Source organism: Protopterus annectens, chromosome 4.part1 (genome assembly GCF_019279795.1).
Source record: "Protopterus annectens isolate FY-2018-M chromosome 4.part1, PAN1.0, whole genome shotgun sequence".
NCBI lineage: Eukaryota > Metazoa > Chordata > Ceratodontiformes > Protopteridae > Protopterus > Protopterus annectens.
The window spans coordinates 480511683-480536150 of record NC_056734.1 but is presented as its reverse complement, the minus strand read 5'-3'; the positions used below and the strand labels follow the sequence as shown (position 1 = coordinate 480536150).

The 24468-nt window shown below is 36.8% G+C and overlaps 1 protein-coding gene across 1 annotated transcript in view; it reads right to left on the bottom strand.

The window, feature by feature from the left end:
- The window catches only part of LOC122800929 (organic solute transporter subunit alpha-like), a 206522-nt gene that overhangs the window by 128444 nt on the left and 53610 nt on the right, over positions 1–24468 (bottom strand). The window contains exon 2 of the mRNA XM_044070292.1: positions 6311–6405. Coding sequence (XP_043926227.1) covers positions 6311–6405 — 95 coding nt within the window. The remainder of the gene's footprint in view (positions 1–6310; positions 6406–24468) is intronic.

Here is a 24468-nt window from a genome sequence, read left to right as displayed (position 1 = left end):
AGTATACTTTGACCCCCCTCCCACTCCTGGCATAGAACCACAAGTACTAGTATTGTTTGATGGGATGTAAGCCTGAGACAACCCATCCGTATTAAAATGTCTATAGCCTTGACAAAACTGGATTTTAAAAGTATAAGAGTGTAGTGTCAAAACTACCTGAACAATTTTGGGTTGCAATCCTGATGGTAGAGGCACTGTAGAGTAGGGGGGCATGGTCAGTGATTAACACAAATCCTTACCAATAAATAGCACTTTAGTGTGCTGAAGGCCAGTCTTACACCAAGATATTCTCCTTCTGCTTCTAAATAATTTCTTTCAGCATTGCTGAATTTTCTTATGTAACAGGTAGGATGCTCCTCTATATTAAGAAAAGGCGGCATCTCTGCCTACCTCACATGTTCACATGTGCACTAAGAATTGCTGGGAAAAGTCTGGAGCTACTAGTATTGGTTCTGATCACATAACATTGTTTAGTTACCTGAAAGCTTGTTCTGCTTCATCTTTTTAGCTTTCAAGAAAACATTACCTTAGCAAGTTTAGTCAGGGGGCAAATGAAGGTACTAAAATTGCAAATACATTTATCATAATAGCTAACCAGGCCTATCTAAAATTACGAATAAATTACAAATAAAATATTTAACCAGGCCTAAAAAGCCTTAACCTGTTGTGTGCTACTTTAATTTGAGCATAATGCGGTTGCACTACCCCTCAGAATAATTCATAGTCCAAACAAAGAGCTTTTGCAAAGCCTAATTTCTACTTAGCTAAGTTAACAGTCAACCCAACTTGATGTATGGAATCTAAAATAACTTGAACGTTAAGGAGAGGACTTTCTACCTCATCCAGGTAGGCACACCTTTCAGCAAAGTTAATCCTAACCAATGTATAAGTATCAGACACAGCACCATAATAAGCAGTGTGCTTTGTAGGTTCAAAGTCACTGTTTCACTAAAACACACACAGACACACACACACACACACACACACACACACACACACACACACACACACACACACACACACACACACACACACACACACACACACACACGCATGCACATACGCATGCACACACACACACACACACACACACACACACACACACACACACACACACACACACACACACACACACACACACACACACACACACACACACACACACCTCACACTATATGCACACTTACAGGCAATTTGGAAGGTTATCATTCACCCTTCTGCATATGTTTCAGAGGTGGGAAGAAATCTGAGTACTGTAAAAACCTGCATGGGCAGAGTACATTTATATAGCTTGTGCTTAACAATGATGTAAACTTGATTGCTAAAGCTTCAAAATTCAGTGTTAGGTCTGAGTAGTCATTTAAGAAAACAGCAGTGTGGATGCAGAAAAATCATCATAAACATAGAAACATACATTTCATAATCTTATTGTGACCATGTGTTCCACCTACTGAGCCCATTTCCTGTCTTCTGGGTAAGCTGCATAAATAACGGCTTAATGCTTTTTTCTTCTACATACCATAGAAATTGTTTTATGGTTGTTCCTTACATTACTGATTATTGAAGTATTTTTGATAATACCACCTCTTTAGGCAGGCATGTTTCATTAATTCACCAGCCTTTCATTTAAAGAATAGTTTAAATAGTTTCTTCTTTTTACATTGAGCCTTTTACCTTTTATTTTCAAATTATGCAATTATTTGCAGTGGAAAGAAATGCATGTTAATGCACATTGGAGCTAGTAATCAAGGTTGGAGTATGTATTATATAGGCCCATTTTAGAAGTGATTGAGAAAGAGAAAGATGTCGGAGTCTGAATCAAAGCAAAGTTTAATAATAGTATTTGAGTTACAAGGCTGACCGCGTGTTTGGTTGCAATTTCAGAACCTAAGTGATGAGTGAGTTCTGCTTATTTTCTGCCTTCAGTGACAGGTTACAATGGGGTATGTAGCAAAACCCTTGGGTATAAGGCAAGGACTGCTGCTGTAGTTGTTTATGTATCCCATACCTGATGCCCCCTGTGGCTGTGTTTTTGCTGCAGTACTCTTTAAGTTATAGTAGTTATCCCATTATCTCAAAAAAGAAACAAAAAGAACTGTCTGAATATGTCTTTGTCATGTTTGTTGCACAGTGTATTGTTACACTATGTGCAGGCATCCTGCATGTATGACATATGCTGTTTGTTGTACAGTGTACCTTTACATTGTTTTTATCCTCCTGTACATGCCAGATGTATTGTTTGCCTCATGTCTGCGCACTATGTGCTATTTGCTGCACATTGTACCTTTGTACTGTGTCACTGTGTCTATGCCTCCCTTCTATACCATGAGTTGTTTGCTCCACAGTGTACCTTTATTGTGTTTGTTTAAGTCTCCTGTCTTTATTATGTTTGTTGTTTTCTATAGTTTTTTTATACCATGTTCATGCCTCTTGCCTGCACTATGTGTGTAGTTTGCTGAATAATGTACCTTTACACTTTAGGTATTCTTCATGTCTGTTCCCTGTGTGCTTTTTATAGCACATTGTGCCATTACACCATGTGTCTGACTCCTGTCTCTGCCATGTTTGCTGATTCCTGCACACTGTACATTTGCACCATTTATGTGCTTCCTGACTATGATGTGCGCACTTTTTGATGTACAGTGTACTTTTACAACAGATGTTTGCCTCCTTACTGTCTTGTCTGTGTTGCGTGCTGCATAATGTACCTTTTGCACCATGTATGACTCCTGTTAGTACAAGTGCTTTCTACTGTACAGTGTATCTTTACAATGAGTGCATGCTTCCTGTCCACATCATGTACACTGCTTCCTGCCTAGTGTTCATTTACACACTTGTGTATTTTATATTACATATATATAAAATTATAATTTCATTCTGCAAATGGCCATTACACTGACAGTTTAGTGACTGAGCCCAATGCATCAAATCTCATTTCTTTGATACACTGGAACAGGCTTTACCATGAGTCTTTTGTGATGGGGCTAAGTCTCGTCCTCTATGCAAAACCTGATTGACAAAAACAATGCTCATGTATTAGGCTTGACTAGCTAATGTTCACCTAATGGACAATTTGACAATGTACACAACTATATATATATTTATATATAGTTTACTATTATAAACTAATCACATAGGTGGTCAAGTCAACCAATGCCCACAACTTTTCCATCAAAGTTGGCATACCGAATACCAACACAACCTACCCAAAAACTGAACCCCAAAACTCTCTACTGTTCTGTTCCCAGGAATAAGTGCTAACATGGGTCCAGAATGAGGGCATGTTTGAACAGTCAGGAATGTTGTTTTTTGACATTCTGAATTTTGTAATGTGGAAATCGCACAGCTGGACGCAATTACCTGTGAGTCAAGTTTATGACAGTAAAGCTATGTATACACACACACACAAACACACACACACACACATATATATATATATATATATATATATATATATATATAGATATAGATATATATGTTGTTGTTGTTTTTCTTTCAGCTTTTCCTGGTTAGGGGTCGCCATAGCAGAACTCTGGTCAGCTAATGATTGGCAGCTGATTTTTATGGTGCCGAGGTGTCAGCCCGACGCCAACCTTCAACGAAGGCACGCCCATTTATGCATGTCTTTCGAATGCCACTCAACCTCAGGGAGGACATGCAGACTTCACACAGAAGGCGCTCCAGCCGAGAATCGAGCGGGAGAACCTCTTGCTGTGAGGTGACAATGCTACTGCTGCACCACCGCGGCTTCGCATACACACACACACACATATATATATATATATATATATATGTGTGTGTGTGTGTGTGTGTGTGTGTGTGTATGTGTGTGTGTGTGTCTGTGTGTGTGTACACACATATCTATATCTACATACATATATATATATATATATATATATATATATATATATATATATATATATATATATCAGTCTCTCCATCCATCCTCAATCCCTTTTCCCATTTTGCACATGGGGTCGGGGTGTCACTTCAGCAGTGACAATCATCTCAAGCCAAGGTTTACACTGCCAAGTGAGCAGTCCTATCACTGTAGTTAATTCATACCACCCGGGGTGAAGCACCCGGGGGAAAACCGCGTGACCACAGGGAGGACATGCAGACTCCGGACAGAAGACACCTTAGCCGAGATCAAACTGTGAGTTGACAACACTAACCGCTGTACCACTGTGGCCACCCCCAAACCTATATATCTATATATAGCTATATAGATAAAGATATAGATCTTCACACAATTTTTTAATATGTTACAATGCATAATCACTGTATATTTGTAATACGTTAATGAGGCATGTTACCAAATAAGGCACCATGAGTGTATAAATGATTTTAGCAGAAAACATTTTCACATTCTAAAAAGCACATACAGCTAACATGACAAGTATACTTATTTTAAAAGCATAAGTCATACACAGATACATTAACTTTCTCCTCATTCAACCATAAAAAATGTGTGAAGTTAGGTCTTATTGTTACTGACGAAATACCTCAAAGTCAGCTTCATTTCTGTTAACATTAACTTCAACATATTAAGGTTTAATTCAGTACAATCAAAATGAACATGGCAGCCTCACTTTCACTGGCATTTCATATTTCTGCAACTGCAGTTTGTTCTTTACCATAGCTATGAGGCAGATACTTGATGTTTGTTCAGATTTGTTTTAAGTAAATGTGACATGTCATAGTAAGAAGATGGTAGTAAGAAAACTTTTTTAATTAAACAAAGATTCATATTAGTGAATTTTTTTTTCTTTGTCCTCTTAGAACTAAGGAAAACATTCATTGATTGAAAAATCTACTATTTATCAGTTCTTTCTATTTAGCAATCAGTGGGATTGTAAAAATACCTTTTTATCTCTATTTACATTTTGAAGATTTATGAGTTCTCTTGCTTTAGGTTTATTAAAAAATACAAATAGTAAAACATGGTCATAGGTATTTACTAGACCATCAATCTGTGACAATGTTAAGAAGCCTAGCCTTGCATTCCAGTGGTAATTAGTAGCTCTTATATTTTGAAATCTGACTTTTTAAAGATGAGCCAAGCAAGTATATTTTGCTGTAATTATGTTTCCCCATCCATGAGAGATAGTGGTGTTAAACCAGGGGCAAATTTCCACTTACCCATCCATTCATCAAAATTGCATGTTTGTGTGCTCTACTGAAGTTAAAGATGGACATAACTACTTGTACAAATTATTACAACAAATGGGCCAGATTCATTAATGCTTACACTAAGTGTACATGATCTGCATTCAAGAACATATCTGCCACATGTTTTGTGTTTTCTAGCTACTCAGAAAGATTACACTAAGTGCACATGTAGTCTGCACGTTTTGGTAACCTTTATGAATCCCCCTTGATATTTAAGGCTGCAAGAATATCAGTAGGAAAACTAAAATTAGGGAGGAAGTAAGTTATGCTTGTAGTGTTTGTTCACTCAGAACAGTGTACACTTAGTGTAGACATTAATGAAACCCAGGGGATGGGTAAAAAACTATGAACTGAATGCAAACATTATTGAAAAGTAGCAAAAAATAATAAGCTAAGCTAATCTTTTGGACCTTCTTGTCTTTCTTCAGAGCATTAAAACAACTCTTGGAAATACAGCCCAGCTTTTATATGACAAGATAATCAAACTATCAGTGAAACTGCTACTACAATGCTTACATCTGTCTGTTTTAAAATTGTAAAAGTTAAACAGGATTCATGTTCACACTGCTTTGAAAGTTTATGTAAAGCAATTAACTTTTGCTGTTAAGATCTCTATATGTTCAAATATCCTGATAGAAAACATCTCTCCATTTTACCCACATAAAATGAAGAATATATTCGGCCAAAAATACTATGAGACTGATATTGCAATAAAAATGTTCAGTATCTTCTGATGGTTTCTGGGTGTAAAAAAACAATTAGAAATTTTAACATAATAACATAAATTACAGCATACATGTATGCCCTGCTTATATAATATAATTAAATTCTTCACTTTTTTCTTAATAAATCATCTGAGATTTTTTATTTGTCTTTTATATAAAACAGGTAGGCAGGCCCCTATTACTCTTCCCATGTTTTCATCTGTAGTTAAAATTTCCTTATTATATTTAATTATATTTTTAACTTCTTAACAATTGTTGGCATATATTAAATAAATACATGGTTGCCATTAATTATTAATACAAAATAATTTCCTTCAGTAGAAAAATTGTCACAGCTTTAATGAAACCCAAATTGTCACAGTTTTGATGAAACCCTGATTTCTTACTGTTGATGAATTTTAAAGAAAACTTACTTGCTACTGTTTCCCATGTTGTAGGAGGTTTGGAAAAACATTCTTTTGGTATGCTGAAGTTTTCAATCAATAAGTTTATTAGTTGAGGAGGAAACCTGTGATCAAAAGGTACAATATGTAAAAAGTCACACAATAATGAACAATATATGTAATACTGGAGTGAAAGGAAATTATTAAAAAGACAAATATCGACATACTGCACAATGATAATAATGAAAATTTTAATTAAGGCTGTTTTTTTTATATTACTCTATGTGAACTCATGATGCCACTTGAAATGTGATGCTTTAATAAAGATATCTAAGAACTAATTCATTTTGTTTGATGTCTTCTCTCAAATTATTAAATATCTATTAAATACCTAATGTAATAGGTACTATATATATATATATATATATATATATATATATATATATATATATATATATATATGGTTCCCATTCAGAAGCCTGAAACATCATAAGCCTGAAAATCAAAATCCTGAAACCAAAAGCCTGAAAATTCAGAATCCTGAAAACTCAAAATCCTGAAAGCCCAAAATCCTGAAAGACCAAAATCCTGAAACTCAAAATCCTGAAAACACAAATAATGCTAATATGTCACTATAAAGACACTAATATCTACCAACTGACCCTGACCCTAACCCTAACCCTAAGGTCCATCACTATCGCACACTCACCTGACCCCCGCCCTAACCCTAACTCACTTAAACCGCCCCTAACCCCAATATTTGTCACTATTGCATACATGCCTAACCTGCCCTAACCCTAACTCACTTAAACCGCCCCTAACCTAAAATAAAACCAACCACACTTACCTGACCCCAACGCATGACCTAACACCACAGGGCTAACAATAGCAAAGCCACAATGACATCAGTATGTCTATTTTGTGTTTTCAGGATTTTGAGTTTCAGGATTTTGGTCTTTCAGGATTTTGGGCTTTCAGGATTTTGAGTTTTCAGGATTCTGAATTTTCAGGCTTTTGGTTTCAGGATTTTGATTTTCAGGCTTATGATGTTTCAGGCTTCTGAATGGGAACCATATATATATATATATATATATATATATATATATATATATATATATATATATATATATATATATATATATATCTATATGGGTCTACCTCGACACAACGAAATTACGTTTCAGTGAAACGTAATTAGGTGAGCTCTATTTTGTGAAAGTGCATTTTTGCCAAAATGCACTTTTGCGAAAAGGCATCTAAGCGAACATCAACAGGGGATGTTGCTTAGATTGCAGCACAGTGGGGATAAGGGAATATTCTCTTTTCACCACTATAGTGCAGTCTTGGAGTGAGAATATGAAAGTAGCAGGGAAGGTGCAACCCCCCTACATATATATGGTTAGTGTTGTGTTTTTTTTTATTTTGTCTGTTTTTTTTGTTTTCATTTAATTTGTTTTTCGCAAAAGTGCATTTCGGCAAAAGTGCACTTTCATGAAAAAACAGCTCACCTTATTACGTTTCGTTGAAATGTAATTTCGATGGGTCAAAGTAGACCCATATACATATATATATATATATATATATATATATATATATATATATATATATATATATATACACACACATACATATATGTATTGCTCTTTGTTACAGTTTTAAGCAGGATATCAGTATAAGGATTTATGCTAAGCTAGAAATCAGTTTTGTGGGAGATGAGGTAATTCACATATGCTATAAATGGGTGATATTCTGTAATCTGGTTTGGAGGTTTGAAAACATCTTGTAAACAATTTAAGAAAAGAACCTTAAGACTAATTAAAGCTCTTCTTCTGTTATTCATAAATTTAATATTCTTCAACAAAAGTGATTTTTATTTGTTTTTTATTACCATGTTCTTTATTTATTACCATGTTTGTTCTTTATTACCATGTTCTTTATTACCATGAACTGCCTCATGTACACAGACAACCCTCTCCTCCTCCCAACAAATTCCAACACATGTGAGAGATGCAACCATATAGCCAAACTGGAGGCTAAGCTCTCTCAACTCAGTACTGGCGTAACCAGTCAGGAGGAAAAGGAAACCACACTCAGTACAATTCCAGTCTCACATAGACCTACCACGGCAGCAAACCAAACACATAAACACACAAAAACATACTTGGAGGCTCTAAATAAAAATCTGCCTAAGCAGCAGAGACCTCCAAAGCAGGCACCCAAGCAACCGCTACCCCAAAACAAAACACGTGCAACACATAGCTCACAAAGCCAGTGTGCCGAACAGTCACAGCCCTTAAGGCTAAACAACACACCTGATACACTTGTAATAGGTGACTCTATCATCAGGCACACTGACGTCCCGCTCACCAGGCTGAACAAGGAAAAGGTCACGGTGAGCTGCCTGTCAGGCGCTAGGATCCGTCACATAACACAAGCACTCAGGTCACTCCAAGGCAAGTACAAATATGACTCAGTCATTGTCCATGCTGGTGTGAATGACCTGAGACATACCTCCCTGGACTACATGAAAAGAGACATAGAGGAGCTCTCTGAGCATGTAGCCCAGGCCGGTATGACCCTGACCTTGAGTAGCATCTTACCCTCATCAAGAATGATGCCACAATATGAAGACAAGATGATCAATTTCAACAACTGGCTTAAGTATTGGTATCATTCAAAGGGGATCCAATGCCCGTCAGCCTGGGATGACATGCTCGACAAGCTACGATGCTTCGCTAGGGACAGCTTGCACCTGTCACCCCAGGGCTTTCAGATATTGGCAAAGGCTCTTGCCACCCCCATAGTGCCTTTTTTAGGCAAGGCTCAAAAGACAAACCCACCTCCATAGGTATCACAAGGGATAAGAAACTAAGAGTAATGCTACTCAATGCCAGAAGTCTAAACCTCAAGATGCACGCACTCGAAACTCTCCTTAGCATGGAGAACATCGATATCTGTGCGGTAACAGAAACCTGGTTCAAGGCTCCCGAGAGCACCCCAGCACTACCAGGTTATACCTCATACCATGCTTTTCAGCCCCAAAACTTGGACCGAACCACAAAAGGAAGGGGAGTATCAATATTCGTCAAAGATACCCACACCTCCAGGTTGGTGGCACAGCACGAAGCATCAGAGACTATCCATGTGCAACTAACAGTGGGTAAAACTGTCTTCCAGTTTATAGCCTCCTACAGACCACCCTCCCAAACCCAGTAACCCTACTCGGCCTTCCTGAGAACACTGGAAAATATGAAGGTTTCTCCAAACACCATTATATTGGGTGACTTCAACTACCCAAACATAGACTGGGAGCATTACTCTAGCTCCAACACCCTAGCCCAAAGGTTCCTAGAATTTATAAACTCAAATGCTATGGAACAACTTGTTACCACTCCCACAAGAGGGGAAAACATACTGGACCTGATCATCACCAACATGGGGGCTCTATACTCCAGACCAGAAGTGTATCCCTCACTGGTAAGATCAGACCATAAACTAATCTCACTGGATATTCACATCCCGACCCCACCCCCTGCCCAGAAAACCACAGTGAAAAACTTCTCTAAAGCAAATTTCACATTCTTCAAAACCGAGGTGGAATCCTTCACAGCCCCCGGGCCTCTGGAAAATAGGGCCCGGACCACAGAATCCTTTATAAACACATTCTATGAACACCTTCAGGAATGCATGGATCATGCAATCCCAAATAAAACCAAGACCCAATCCTCCAAAGGCAGGCATCCTGTCTGATGGACCCCAGCCATAAACAAACTATACAATAGAAGGAGAAAGCTACTACATGATAGAGAAAAATCCCAAAAAGGGAAGTCATCTCTGATCAGTATTAGCAAAAAACTACTGGCACTCATAAAATCATCTAAAGCCAGCTTCGAGAGAAAAATTGCACAGGACACTAAGAATAATCACAAGGCTTTCTTTAGTTATGTTAGGAACCTGGGTGGGAATTCCCAGATATGCTCAGAATTAGTCCAAAATGACAAAAAATACACCGAACCCACAGACATTGCCAACATCCTAGCTGACAGGTTCAGCGCAAACCTCTCCCCCCCTCCCCACCAAAAGGGCAAATATCTATCCCAGCAGAGTGCTGCCCCCCTGACATCTCAGATGCTTAGGTAAGAGCCACCCTCTCCAAAGCAAAAAACACAGCATCAATGGGACCAGACGGTGTCCTGGGCTGCGTCCTACATGAACTCCAAGAAGAGCTAAATTCAAACATAAAACTACTGTTCAATCTCAGCCTTACTACAGGATATGTACCCAAAGAGTGGTGTACAGCAACAGTGGTCCCTCTCCACAAAGGTGGTGCCTCAATGGATCCTGGAAACTATCGCCCCATAAACCTGACTAGCTTAGTCTACAAAGCTATGGAAAGGATCATCATGGACCTCATAAATAAAGATATTGGGGACCTACAGACACTGGATCCTATCGAGTTCGGCTTTGTTAAGGGAAAATCCTGCCTCTTAAACCTAGTCGATTTCTTTGAAAAAGTCACCAAGGCCATTGACGAGGGGAAGGTGGTCCACACAGCCTACCTGGACCTCGCAAAAGCCTTTGATACAATACCCCACTCAGACATTATAGATAAGCTCACCAGCTTAAATATAAACCCCTATGTCACTAGATGGGTTGAAAACTGGCTCAAGGACAGAACCCACATGGTTAGAATTGCTGGAGCCATATCAGACTCCAAACCAGTTACAAGTGGCATCCCACAAGGCTCAGTCCTGGGACCTCTCTTGTTCGGTATATATTTCTCGGAGGTACAGGCCAACACGGAAGGACTGTGGCTGACCAAGTTTGCAGATGACTGCAAACTAGGCGCCATAATCGACTCTCCAGCCAACACAAGCATCCTACAAAAAGGCCTCATAGAAACAGACAACTGGTGCCAGAGCCATTGCCTCAAGCTAAACGCCAAAAAGTGTATAGTCATCCCCTTTGGCAAAAACAAAGTGCCCACAAATTACCACATTGGTGGTAATCCATTAAGTACAGAAGAAGTAATTAGGGACCTGGGGACCCAAGTTGATAGCAATCTCTCATTTGAAAACCACGTGGCCAAAGTGGTCAAAAAACATTTTATATAGCCCACCTAATCATGAAGGGATTTACATCTAGATCAGGGGAAGTCATTGTGCCTCTTTACTCATCCCTCATCAGGCCCATAATTGAGTACAATGCCCCTTATGGGATGTACCTTACCAGACACCTGCAGCAACTGGAAAGACCCCAAAAGTACCTCACCAAGAGGATCAAAGGGCTCAAACAGATGCCATATGCTGCCCGGTTAAAGAAACTCCAGTTCTACTCAGTGGCATATCGCCTGCTCAGAGGCAATCTGTGCCTGATGTATAAAGTCATGTCCAACCCGGAATTAATGGACATGCTGCACATCAGAAAATCCAAATCCCATCAAGCTACACGCTCAAGAGACTTGAACCTCAGCACTTAAATAAATAGGACATGCTGGAGGGACAGATTCATAACCCAGAGGCTCCCTTCACTCTGGAATACAATCCCAGTCCAGGTTAGGCAGAGTCCCTCATTGACTCTCTTCAAGAGGAATCTTGATGAGTGGATGGGAGATCGTAGGTTTACCCCGGGTATCACTTCTGTGTCACTGTTAGACAGAGGCACAGTATACTAACCTCGAAAAAGGGCATAGCAAAATTCATTTAAAATGGGTGGCGAAAGCCAAACACACTCTGGCTAGGCTTATAAATGCCCTAGGGCAGATAGCCTAGTTTGAACCTATGAACCTATGAACCTATATATGGTCATTGTAGGAAACATTGCCTTCATGCCAATTAAGTCTCTGGAGTGTTTAATTTAAACATGTAACATTTATCTATTTTCAGTTGATGAATTCTAGTGCACTAAAAGTTATTGGTTTATATCACAAATAGTGATCTAATGCAACAAACCATCTCTAATTCTTTCATTATGAATGGACATTGTGGTTGTTTGTATAATTCTAACAGCATCTAATTTTTATTTTATTTGCTTCTGATTTTATACATTAAATGTGATTTTTCCCTTTTGTCATAATCTTTTTCAAAGATTACTCACTCTCAAAGCAGTGAGCATACAACCTCACATATGCTTTGTATAGCCATATTAGATCATCTTGACACCAGTATGTATTTATCATCTAGAAGGTAGTTGCAGGAAAGGAAGAGCAGAAAATAAATGCAGTGAATAAGGGTAGGCTGACAGTCAAGGAAAATGAAGAAATTGGAGTTTTTTTCAATATGCTCAGGTAAATGATATTTAGAAAACGTGATTTTGCAGCATATGAATATCATCATGGCAAACCCTTGTTGTCAACAATATATTTGCCAGAAAGACAGTCTAAAACTTATAGAAAGAATGAGAGATTGCAGAAATATTTAGTGCTTAGGAGAAGATAATATGCAGATTGAGTGTTATTAGCAGTTATGCAGAAAATTATAACTTATGAGCTTAACAAGTGAACAACAAAGACTATTTTTGTAGTACACACATAATAGGAAGGCAAGTAGTCTATGATTTTCATCTTTTCTGTCTGTGCAGTCATAGCATACAGCTATAAACCCCTCCCAAGTACCTCCCAGAATTTACATATTGCTTCTGACAACCTTTGCCACACCTCCCTGCCAACCACTTATTGACTGTTAAAGTTGCCAGTCATATCCCCAAAATATTTGGTTTAGAAATAGACCATGGTTTATGAAGCCATGTCATGTAGTGACCATACTGACAGTCTTCTCTGTTAAGGGTGAATAACCCCTAATATGCTTTATTAAATTTCCTTATAGTGGATGAATCAGAATTATATAACTTACTTCACATTTCCTATACAACAACCATTTTATTAGTAAAGTGACTAGCTTTTCTGATTTACTACTTGTATTCAAATGGAAAAGTTTTATACAGTAAACTCTCAGTTAACCGGAATTCAAGCGACCAGAACTCTCAAGCAACCAGAAAAAAAAATCGAAGAAATACAATATAGTATGAACAATTTAGTTTTTCATGTGTTGCACTTTCTGTTCTCCCCCTGCAGAAACATACCTTATGTTTTTAGAGTTTTACAGTTTTAAAAAGGAAGATACAAATAAATTCCCTCTCTCCCCAACCTGAGAACAAGTCAAACCAGACAAGTCAAATCACTAAAATGTCAACACTCACTCCATACTCACTCAGTCAGTTTGCATCAGATTGCACATTCTCTCTCTGATCTCTCACACACAGTGTCTTCAGCTTTCATATATGCATTCACTCATTCTTTCTCTCTCCGATCTCTCACACGCACTCTCTTCAGTTTTTATATATCTCTCCGATCTCTCACACGCTTTCGCTTCTGCTTTCATACATGCATTCATGCACTCTTTCTCTCTCCAATCTCTCACACACACTCTCTTCATCTTTCATACATCTCTCCAATCTCTCACATGCAGTCACTTCTGCTTCCATGCATGCATTCACTCTCTCTGTTTCTCTATTCAATTCATTCAATTTCAATCCACTCAGCATGCCACTGAAAACCATTCCACGTGCCAAACTTTCTAGAGGAAATATAAGTTTAAAATATTATTATTCCAGTGAGGCTTTTAATTACTGTATTTCAATATTAAAATCAAATCAAATCAATACAGTATTTATGGTATGGTATGGTATAGTATAAGGTACAGTATTTGTCAGGTCTATTTTTATTTTTTTCTCAAATATTTCTTTTATTTTTCAAAATATGAAACAATGCATACTGAGAAAGGAAATACATTACAGTTATGCCCATTAAAATGCAACGATGAATAATTACAGAATATTATGAGGTACCACATAGTTTAGCAGTGATACATATGAGAAGGAAAGGAACAGCACGATGAGAGCATTGTAATCAATTTAACCAAAAACAATTATATACAATATTTACAACAAAATGTGCTACACTTCCTCTGCAGTGGTATTGCAAAAATATAATGTTAATTGGGTTAACAGTGGTTCTCCGATAAATTAACAGGGATAAGGATACCTGTTGTACTCAAAGTATGAATGGGAAGTTATTCAGTAAGAATCAAATCTATAAGTTTCTTCCATAGTTTACCAAAATAAGCTCTCTTTTTGGGGCCTTTTATAATGAATTTATGAGCTGAAATGTGTTTGTAAGCCATCTCTTTGAAACCTTTCCAACTAAGTTTGGTGCGATCTAACCAATTTTTAGTGATGTATAGTTTAATAAGTGAACAGAGAATAATTAAAATGTGGAGTTGTAGTTTAGATAATTTGGAGGTAGGAATATGGAGAATGGCTGTTTCCCACGAAAGGGTGGAGGTGTAGTAACCCATTTTTTGTAAACAAACTTTTAGAGAGCACCAGAGTTTGTAAGAGTGGTTGCAATACCACATAATGTGTAATAGATCCACTCTCGGATGGGGACAACAAGTACACGAGGGGGATGAGTTGGGGTTAAATTTATTAAGTATTACAGGAGTGTAGTAAGAATTATTGTTTAGCATCAGTTGGGTGTATAAGAGTTTTTTAAAAAGGGAGAGTTCTAAAGTAGATTTTATAGCTGAGATTTTTTGGTCCTCTGTAATAGGAGAACCAACGGTATTCCAATAGTTGGAGAAGAGACAGTTTGAGTTGTATAGCAAAGTATTCAATAGTTTGTAAGAGGATGAAATTGTTTTTTTAGTGCTCGATATTACAGATATAGTTTCAACTAGTTTGTTAATTTCCTGAGGGTTGGGAGAAAGATTGAAATGTTGTGCAAGTATAATTTCTCTTAGTTGTCGAAGAATAACTGTGTATTTGTTATTGGTTCCAAGAATTAACCGTAGCTCAGGAAGAGATTTTGACCTATGTTTGAGGATGTCCCATACATTGAGATCCTTGATGAGAGGAAATTTAGTAAGGTCCAACATTACATTATTGATTTTGATGTTTGGATTATGATGGAGTGGTTGGAGAAGGGGTAGAATATTTTCCAGTTTGATGTCTTTAATAAGTTTTTGGAAAAGCCTGATTTTATGTTTCAGGGAATGTGCTAGGTTACAGTTGTTTATAGAAAAAGTGGATAGGAAGGGAATAGCCTGAGGATTAATTTTGTTAGAAATAATATGGTGATGCCAGATTTTTAACCAGGATGGAGAGTGGGTATGATTTTTGCTGCTAAAATTTGAAATAGACCAGACTCTGTTTGAACAGATAATCTTGTAGTACAGTTGAAAGTTTGGAAGGCCTAGCCCCCCTTTCTCCTTAGGATAGGTTAATTTGGAGTAAGAGATCCTAACTGACTTCGGGAACCAGATGAACCTAGCTAGGTCTTTTTCAATTTTGGAAAAGAAGTTATTAAAGACTACCATATCCGAAGCATTGAATTGATATAAGAGTCTGGGTAAGACATTCATTTTCACTATTGCTACTTTGGACAAGAAAGCTAAATTCATAAGTTTCCATCTTTGTAGATCTTGCTGAATGGTGGACCATGTTTTTAGTAGATTATTTTGGAGCATGGAAGCTTGGTTATGTTCAAAATGGATACCTAGATATTTAAGGTTATATGTTATTTGGAAAGAGGACTCAGGGAAATAGAAAGATTTGTGGGAGTTGGGATTAATTGGGAAAATATGTGATTTTTTATTGTTAATTAGGTAGTCTGATGCGGTAGAGAAGTATTTGATGGCATCAAAGATTTTGGGTAGGTCTGAGTTGGGAAACTGGAAGTATAGATTTAGATCATCTGCAAAAGCTGATAGTGCAACATGTGTGTTTAGGATTTTAGGGATGTTGTGGTGAGTATTCTGCGTGATATATAAAAAGAAGGGCTCGATAAAAATATTAAAGAGAAAGGGTGAAAGTGGGCAACCCTGTCTTGTTCCATTAGTAATCAATATTGGCTTGGATCTCTGTTTGTTTATGTAAAGGTATGTGTAAGACTTTGTATAAAGTGTTCTGATCATATCCGAGAAGGATTTAGGTATATTGAAATGGGACAAGGTAGCAAACAAAAAGTCCCAATTGACTCTGTCAAAAGCCTTAGAGGCATCCAAAGTTAGGGCATACATTGGGTTTTTATCTTTTTTGGTAAATTGTATTAGGGAATCCAAAGTTAGGGTATTATCCCATGTGTGTCTATTGCTCATAAAACCAGCTTGGTCAGGGGAAATTAAAGACGGAAGTATCTTTTGTAATCTATTAGCTAAAATAGCAGCAAGAATCTTAATGTCAACATTTATTAACGAAATTGGTCTGTAATTGTGTGGGTCTGCTTTGTCTTGTTTATTTTTTAATAGTAAGATGGTTTTTGAGTTGTTCCAATGTATGTCAGTAATACCCTCCTTTATGATACAGTTAAAGACTTTCAATAGGATGGAGGATATTTTTGGGCAAAAGGCTTTGTAGAAGTTAGTAGTGAAGCCATCAGGGCCCGGAGATTTGCCTCTTTTGAGGTTGTTTATGATGTCTTGGACTTCTTGAATGGTAAATGGGGCCGATAAGAGAGAGACTTGATTAGGTTCAAGAGAGGGGAAATTAATGGAATTAAGAAAAGACTCCATCTGGGGTTTGAGAGTATCGTGTTTATTGCTACTATAGATATCTGAAAATAATTCAAAGAATAAATGTATTATTTCAGAATCTGAATTGTAAATTTTCCCTTGATAGTGAAGGGTGGATATTCTGGGAGCACCGTTATTATTTTTTAATATTCTTGCCAAAGTTCTTGAGGGGATTTGAGCCCATTCAGAATATGTTGCTATAAATTTTTGTTCCTGTAGGGAATAATTCTGTGAGTGAAGTTCAAGTAGTTTTTTGCGCGTAGAATTGATCAGTACTTCAGTTTTTGGGTCTGGAGATAATCTCTGACTTTTTTCTAAAGATGAGAGTTTAAAGGATAGAATATTTTCTTTTTTAATGTTGAGTTTTTTAAGAAAGGAAGCTTTGCTAATCAAAAAACCTCTCATTTCAGCTTTACAAGCCGCCCATTGAATGTCTGGAGGGATTAGGGACTTTGTAAGATTAATGTCGAGAACCAACAACATGTTATTAATTTTATTTAATATATCTTTATTATTTAGTAGGTTATTGTTAAGGGTCCAGTTAGCAAAGGTAAAATCAGGAGTGTTGAATCTAATTTTAAGAGAGATTTTTGCATGATCAGAGAGAGATCTGGGTTCAATATTAAAAGTATTTTTAAATTTAGATAGGGGGTCTGAAATTAGAAGGAAGTCTAGACGTGACCAAGATTTGTGACAATTAGAATAGAAGGTATATAAATTTTCTTTGGTCGAAATATTACTAAAAGTGATAGTGTCTACAAGATTAAAATCTGAGATAAGTTCCTCTAAGGCTATAGAAGCTTGGAAGTTATAGGAGGAGGATTTGCTGGTGCGATCTAGGCTAGGGTCTATTACCGCATTCCAGTCCCCACCTACTATGAATAAGTAATTTGGAAATGAGTTTAGTATGTTATAAATTTCTAAGATAAAAGTTTGTTGTTGAGAGCAAGGACCATATAGGTTCAAGAACAGGATTGGTTTGGAGGAATCTGGGAGTGTAGAGGTGAAATAACACCATCTGCCGTTTGTATCGGATTTATATTCATTGATAGCTTCCTGGAATTGTTTCTTAATTATAATGGCCACCCCCTTCGAGTTTGTGCTATCACCAGCACTTATTATGGACCTGATCCATTTTCTATTTTTTATATTCTCCCATTCATTTTCAGATAGGTGTGTTTCCTGGAGAAAGCTAATATTAGCCTGGGATTTAAAAATCAGGTGGAGAAACAGTTTTCTTTTAGCAGTATTTTGTAAGCCTTTGATATTCCAAGAGTCAACGGCCCAACTCATGAATGTTAAAAACTAACAGGGTATAAGGAAACATTATATATTTGGAGACTTAATGTATTATATGAGTAGAATAATGTGTGTTGGAAAGAGACTGGCTTGTGCTTGCAATAGGCAGAGAGGGAGATGGAGAACCATATCATATCTGTGTCAGCAAAAAGTTTGGATGTAGAGGAGGAAGTAGCAAAATACTCCTTCTGACATGCCCCGGTGCCTACCCACCTGAACCCTTTAGGCGAAGAAGTATAAAAACTAACAAAAGAAAACCCTAACAATTCTATACATATATACATAAAAGTTCTCATCCAAAGGGTTATCAAACTAGATCCCTACCACAGTGCACATACAGCATCTGTATGTAAATGCTACACCTACTAGTATGTCATGTAAGTATGACCTTGTGTAAATAAACATACGCTTGTAAGCCTAAACGCTTAAGCTTAATGTATGTGAGAAATGAAAATCTATGAATACCATATATAACAGACTTATTACAAGTAGTAGCATTTCTTATGGAGTTTCACACACAACAGGTAAATTGTAGAATTGGCATAACGCTAAAGCCTTATTAAGCTCATCGTATACAAGAGCCTGATAGTAGTGAATCTGACAGTATAACAGAAGTTGTGGATGGTTAAGAAGCTGAACAGTATAAGTAGTTGTGGTGTTGTTTGGGCAAAAAGGTATTTCCAATGAACAGACTCTGATAATAGCAGAGCTAATTTAAAACTAAGAGTCTTGTTGTGTTGTTGAGACCCTCCCTCTCTCTGTGTTTACCATTTACCAGATTTAAGCACTACTGATTGAGGTTTAAGTGGTCTTTAAAACCCCTTCATAACTTTTTACTGCCAGCTAAGTTAAATTAAATCATTAAATTTGTTTTACAGCCTTATGTCAGACTCCATGGCCACCCTGCCCCCATTAGCAATTGACACACAAAGCCTTATTTCTTTCTTAGATTTCCAACTCTATATGGAAACTTCTCTAGCTGTAAACTGCAGCCAGTTCAATAAAAACAGAAAGACAGTGTAAGTGTATCTATATGCTGATTATTACAAATGAACAAGATTTGCTATAAATATGATTTTGTTTAGTTAAATATAGTGTAACATCCTGCTACAGTCAGAACTAAACAACGCTTCCTGACGTCTATTATGTTTCTATATGAATTGTGTATTTGTTAGTGAAGGTGTTTATGCCTTTACTTTATATGATTTTGCAACATGGGGTCAAGGAGGTTAAACAGACCATCATGGTCCTCATTTAGCGTAACTGGAGTGTCCCAGCAGTTAAAACTGTTTGCAAACCTAAACTATATACAGGGGATCCGAACACAGTAAGCAGGACCTTTTTATTATGTTCATCGCTGTAAGCGCGATTGAAGGAGAACAGACCTAGCGAGCGTACACTTCAAGAGTCCCAGCAAAAGAAGTCCCACTGGAAACCTCGCGACGAAGATGCGTTCCTTGCTTGACACGTGGATCTGCCTTAGAACAGAAGAAAGGATGTTTTAACTGTTTTAAACAGTCTCAAACCTGTTAAACAGACAATGTTGACGCTGAATTAGAGAGCGACGATGTCCCTGAAGCCTCCGGTGAGTGAATTAAGCATATGAGGTGTGAAACTGCTGAAACGCTTGTACTGGAAGATTATGAAGTTATCCAAGATCAGGAACCTTGTTAAATATTTTAAGGAAGATCTCTTTTGCTTCATTTTGTCAGGTCTATTTTTAATAGTAACTCACAAGCAACCAGAAACAACACTTATTCAGCCTATACCAATGCCCATGGGTGCCGGTTAACTGAGAGTTTACTGTATATCTAGAGGCAGATATGCTTCTTTCTTGATTATGGAGAAGTGTTACTTTTCAACTGAATGCACACATATAAAATGAAAAACTTTGTTTTCTTAATCCATTATGTCTCATTGCTCTACCTGTGGAAAGACTTTCACCCTCATTATGTCTTGTTTAACATTAACAGTTTCACTGTTTGCACATGTTTTAGCAGATTCTTACAATTTTCTACCATTTCTGTTTTGCTATGTAATTTACACCTATTGTGGGTGACTGTTGATGTTTTTTTAATACATCTTTCTTCTTTCCCTGAAACATTTTGCACTATGACATTTCTTGGAAAACCCCTGCTCAAACTTTATTCTCTCTCCACAGTGTTAATATCTGTTCTCTCGTCTCGCTCTCTCTCTTTCAGTGTGTACATAAATATATAGAACCAGACAAAAGGGAGTTTAAAAAAGAAAGTTCATGTAAAGGCTATTTGTTTGCTGAGGCGCTAGGAGAATTTATTCTTTGTATGAATAAAACAGAATATCGTGTTTTATAAGCTACTTGATTCCTGGTTACTTTGGTTGTGGATTACAGAAAGTTCATGTTGTTCATCTGTTCCTACCTCTCCTTTAAAACTACCAGATAGGTATATATATATATATATATATATATATATATATATATATATATATATATATATATATCTTTATGGATAACAGTAGGCTACTTGAAACTGAAACAAATGTATTTAAAATACAACAACTTGTATTGTGTTTGTGGTGTAATTCCTCTCCTTTTCAGCATCATATTGGTTCTCTAATTTTCAGGCTGATTTTACCTTGCTTAGGCTCCAGACAGCTAAAATGTAGGTGTCTGCCAGGGGCATATATATCAGTCACATTACCTGCAACAATTCTATAAAATAATGAGCATAGTTCATAGCATATCTAATTTAAATTGGAAGGACAAATCTGCCAGTCCAGTTATCTTCCTTGTCTTTAAACATGCTCTAATTTATTTATTAGTGATAATTTATAGGTGACTATAGTGGCGCAGAGTATGCTGCCAGTGGTTTTATAGTCATTATATAAAGGGGACTCATCACTTGTTGGATCATCTTTGTAACTATTTATACTACACCTGTTGCCTTGCTGTCCTTCAGCCTAATGTTATCAGTGTTCATTTCCAATGATAATTTATTGTGTACAAACATCTGATGCACGGGAAGGTCTAACAGTAGGTAAAGTATCATCAGTTAAGGAAAAGAAGGGATTCATAGTTTAGTACTAGGATAATTGCCTTTGCGGGCCATTTTAAGTCTAGCCGATTGCCCTATGTTAGAATCAAACGCTGCACCTTGTGTTTGTAAGGTAAATATTTTAACCATTATGTCAACCTCCCTTCTCTTAACCCTTCATACTTGTGGGTTTTCTTGAGTTGATTTCCATATTGTTACTACTTGGCCAACTGCTTAAATCAAATCTTTTAGGTTTGTTATAATTCAGAATGATCATTGCCACCAGTTGTCATCTTTGTAAAGTTTTCAGCATCTTTGTATTTAGTTATTAATATTTCTAGTGGTAAGATAGTATCTTCCATATAAATATTGAAGAGTAGGGGAACTGTGATCAATGGAACCCTAATTTGTAGCTTCATACCCCCTACTAAACCACATTTGTAGTTTACATAATGCCTAATCCTTGCCAGACTATTAGTTATTTGGTTTAGCAGTTACTGTTTACTCCAACCCACTCTATTTTCTCATGAGCATTTCATAGTCTTCTAGATCGAAAGCTCTCTTCATGTGAATGCTTCCCCTACGTTTCCTCAAGTTTTGATTATTTTAAAGTTCAAATAGTTTAAAAATGGTTACATTTCAACTATTCGGTACTTCATTAAAAGCAGTTTTTGGACAATCATTGAGAGAAGTAAAAAGGCCATATAAACAAAATCACTTCTAGAGAACAAATGGAAACTGCACCATCAGCAATTTTTTGTGGGCAATAGTAATAGGCAAGTTCAACTTTAGTGAGTTTAAGTCACTGAGATGAAACCTCATTCAGTTAACACTCAGCAAAGATTAGTGAAACCAAAGTTAGCATATATTATATTTAAAAAAAAAACAAGTAATCTCCGTGGTATCCCCGAAGTCTCAAAACAACCCACTAAAGTGTAGTGGGTCTAAAAACAAAACAGTGTAAAAAACTTCTCTGTGTGGAAGATTTTCAGTCCATATATTTCTAGTTAATCACTGTATATTAATCAGATCAGACAATAGTAGTAGAAGTTGTGAAAGTAAACTCGCAAGTCAAAAAGTAATAATAGAAAATATATATAATTCTACAGCATTACTAAGTATTTGAAAGTAATCCAAGCAAGGCAGGCAGTCTGTTTCCAGTCGAAAATCCTTTATTAAGTACACAGACAAGCGATCCAAGTAAAACAAAAATAGAGTAATAATTTCCTCACAAGCTTTCCAAATATATATATACTTTTTATCAGGCATGGGAGTGGTTTATTGTGCTGTAAAACAAAGTGTTATTGGTACACATGTTAAATTCACATCCCTTCCCCCATCAGTGTGACATTATGACAGCTACTAGGTAGGGCAGGACCAGCTCGAATGTCACACTGATGAGGAAAGGGATTTGAATTTAACATGTGTACCAATAACACTTTGTTTTACAGCACAATAAACCACTCCCATGCCTGATAAAAAGTATATATATTTAGAAAGCTTGTGAGGAAATTATTACTCTATTTTTGTTTTACTTGGATCGCTTGTCTGTGTACTTAATAAAGGATTTTCGACTGGAAACAGACTGCCTACCTTGCTTGGATTACTTTCGAATACTTAGTAATGCTGTAGAATTATATATTTTCTATTATTACTTTTTGACTCGACGAGTTTACTTTCGCTACTTCTACTACTATTGTCTGATCTGATTAATATGCAGTGATTAACTAGAAATATATGGACTGTTTCATATATTATATTTACTTACAAGCCTTAGTTCATAGCTCCAGTATCAAAATGTGAAGTTGACTGGGTTGTAAGTAGAATAAACTCAGATGCTTAGTAAGGCATGTTAAGATAGCTCAGTCAGAAAATTTAAAATGTATTTGTGCATCACTCTATCTAGTACCTTTCAGGTATATAACATATGCAAATGGTGCATCTGTTTGAGCTGTATCTTGTACCACCAGAGCAGTTTCCATTCATCTGGTGGTTGTTCCTGTGTCATACTATGATTGAAAATCTATCTTAATGTATATACTAAGCTTTTCCTCAGAGCCACACACTGTACTAGTTGTGTTGTTTCATAGTAAATGTGATGCTTCTGTCTCTTTTTTCTCATTATTGCTAACCAGCCAGTACTTCTTTTTATTACAAGCAGTGCTTCTTTATGAGAAAAAATATAAGTTTTATCGACTGTTTAAAAAAGAGAAAGAGATATGGTTAAGAAGTAGTAGAGATTACTTAGAGAGGCTGACAAAGGTTAAAGTATTGCAGAATAAGGGGAATTTAGGGAGCCTTTAAAAAGAAAAATTAACAGAGATCCTGTAGAGTTATCACAGATACCTCAGAAACTGTTGAGACCATATGATCGACTTTCTGAAATGTTGAACAAGGCTAAACAACAAAAATCTATGTTCTCCCAGAGGGGTAAGCCCCCTGCACCCCCACATCCCCTGCACATTATATATACCAACTCCGAGATCACACTACAGTGGGGAAAGGGTAAGTTCTCATAGCCTTACTTTACAGAAATCTACATACAAAAGCTTTCACGTTTCAAAAAGTCGATCATATTATCTCGACCATATGAAGTTCAACTTTCCGGAACTTCAATCTTCTGAAGAGGACCCACACAGGTGTAAACTGTATCTTATAATTGTGTTGTGGTTTTAGAAAGAGAAAAGCAGCACACAAGCAGGCCCAGGTATCCACAGTACAAAAAAAAAACACAAAATCCACCAAGAAAAGCACTGGAGAAACTGAGAAAAGTTCTTTTTTAGCATAGTTAAAATGTAATGTTTGCTATTTGTCCCAAATACATACATACACACAAGATCAGATCTAGTGATGTTAAAGAATCTCATCTGATAACCTAGTATATTAGGTACCTATTCAGCACCTTCCATGGCCATTAAATGCACAACACGTTTTAAAAACTGTGATCAGTGACCATTAAGCTATTCAAATTTAAGGAATAAAATGCAAAATATCTCATTAAGTCCTCTACCAAGTAGCAAAAATAATCTAAAGTATAAAAATCACCAGAGAGTGGACTTCTGGTTATACTGCTGTCAAGCTAAGCCACATTTGTTTCTGTCCTCCTTGCTAGCATTAACATTTGAATAGTTGAGCGGTCACTGATCACAGTTTCATACTGTGCATTTATTGCTTGGACATTAAGGTCTATGAGGAAAGGAAAAAAAAAAAGCTTCATCAGGTGTAAAACTCCATGATCATACCTTGTGCACACTCCTGACTGGAAATCCACAGTTGGAAGCACGTGCTGCTGAGATGTCCAAGAGTC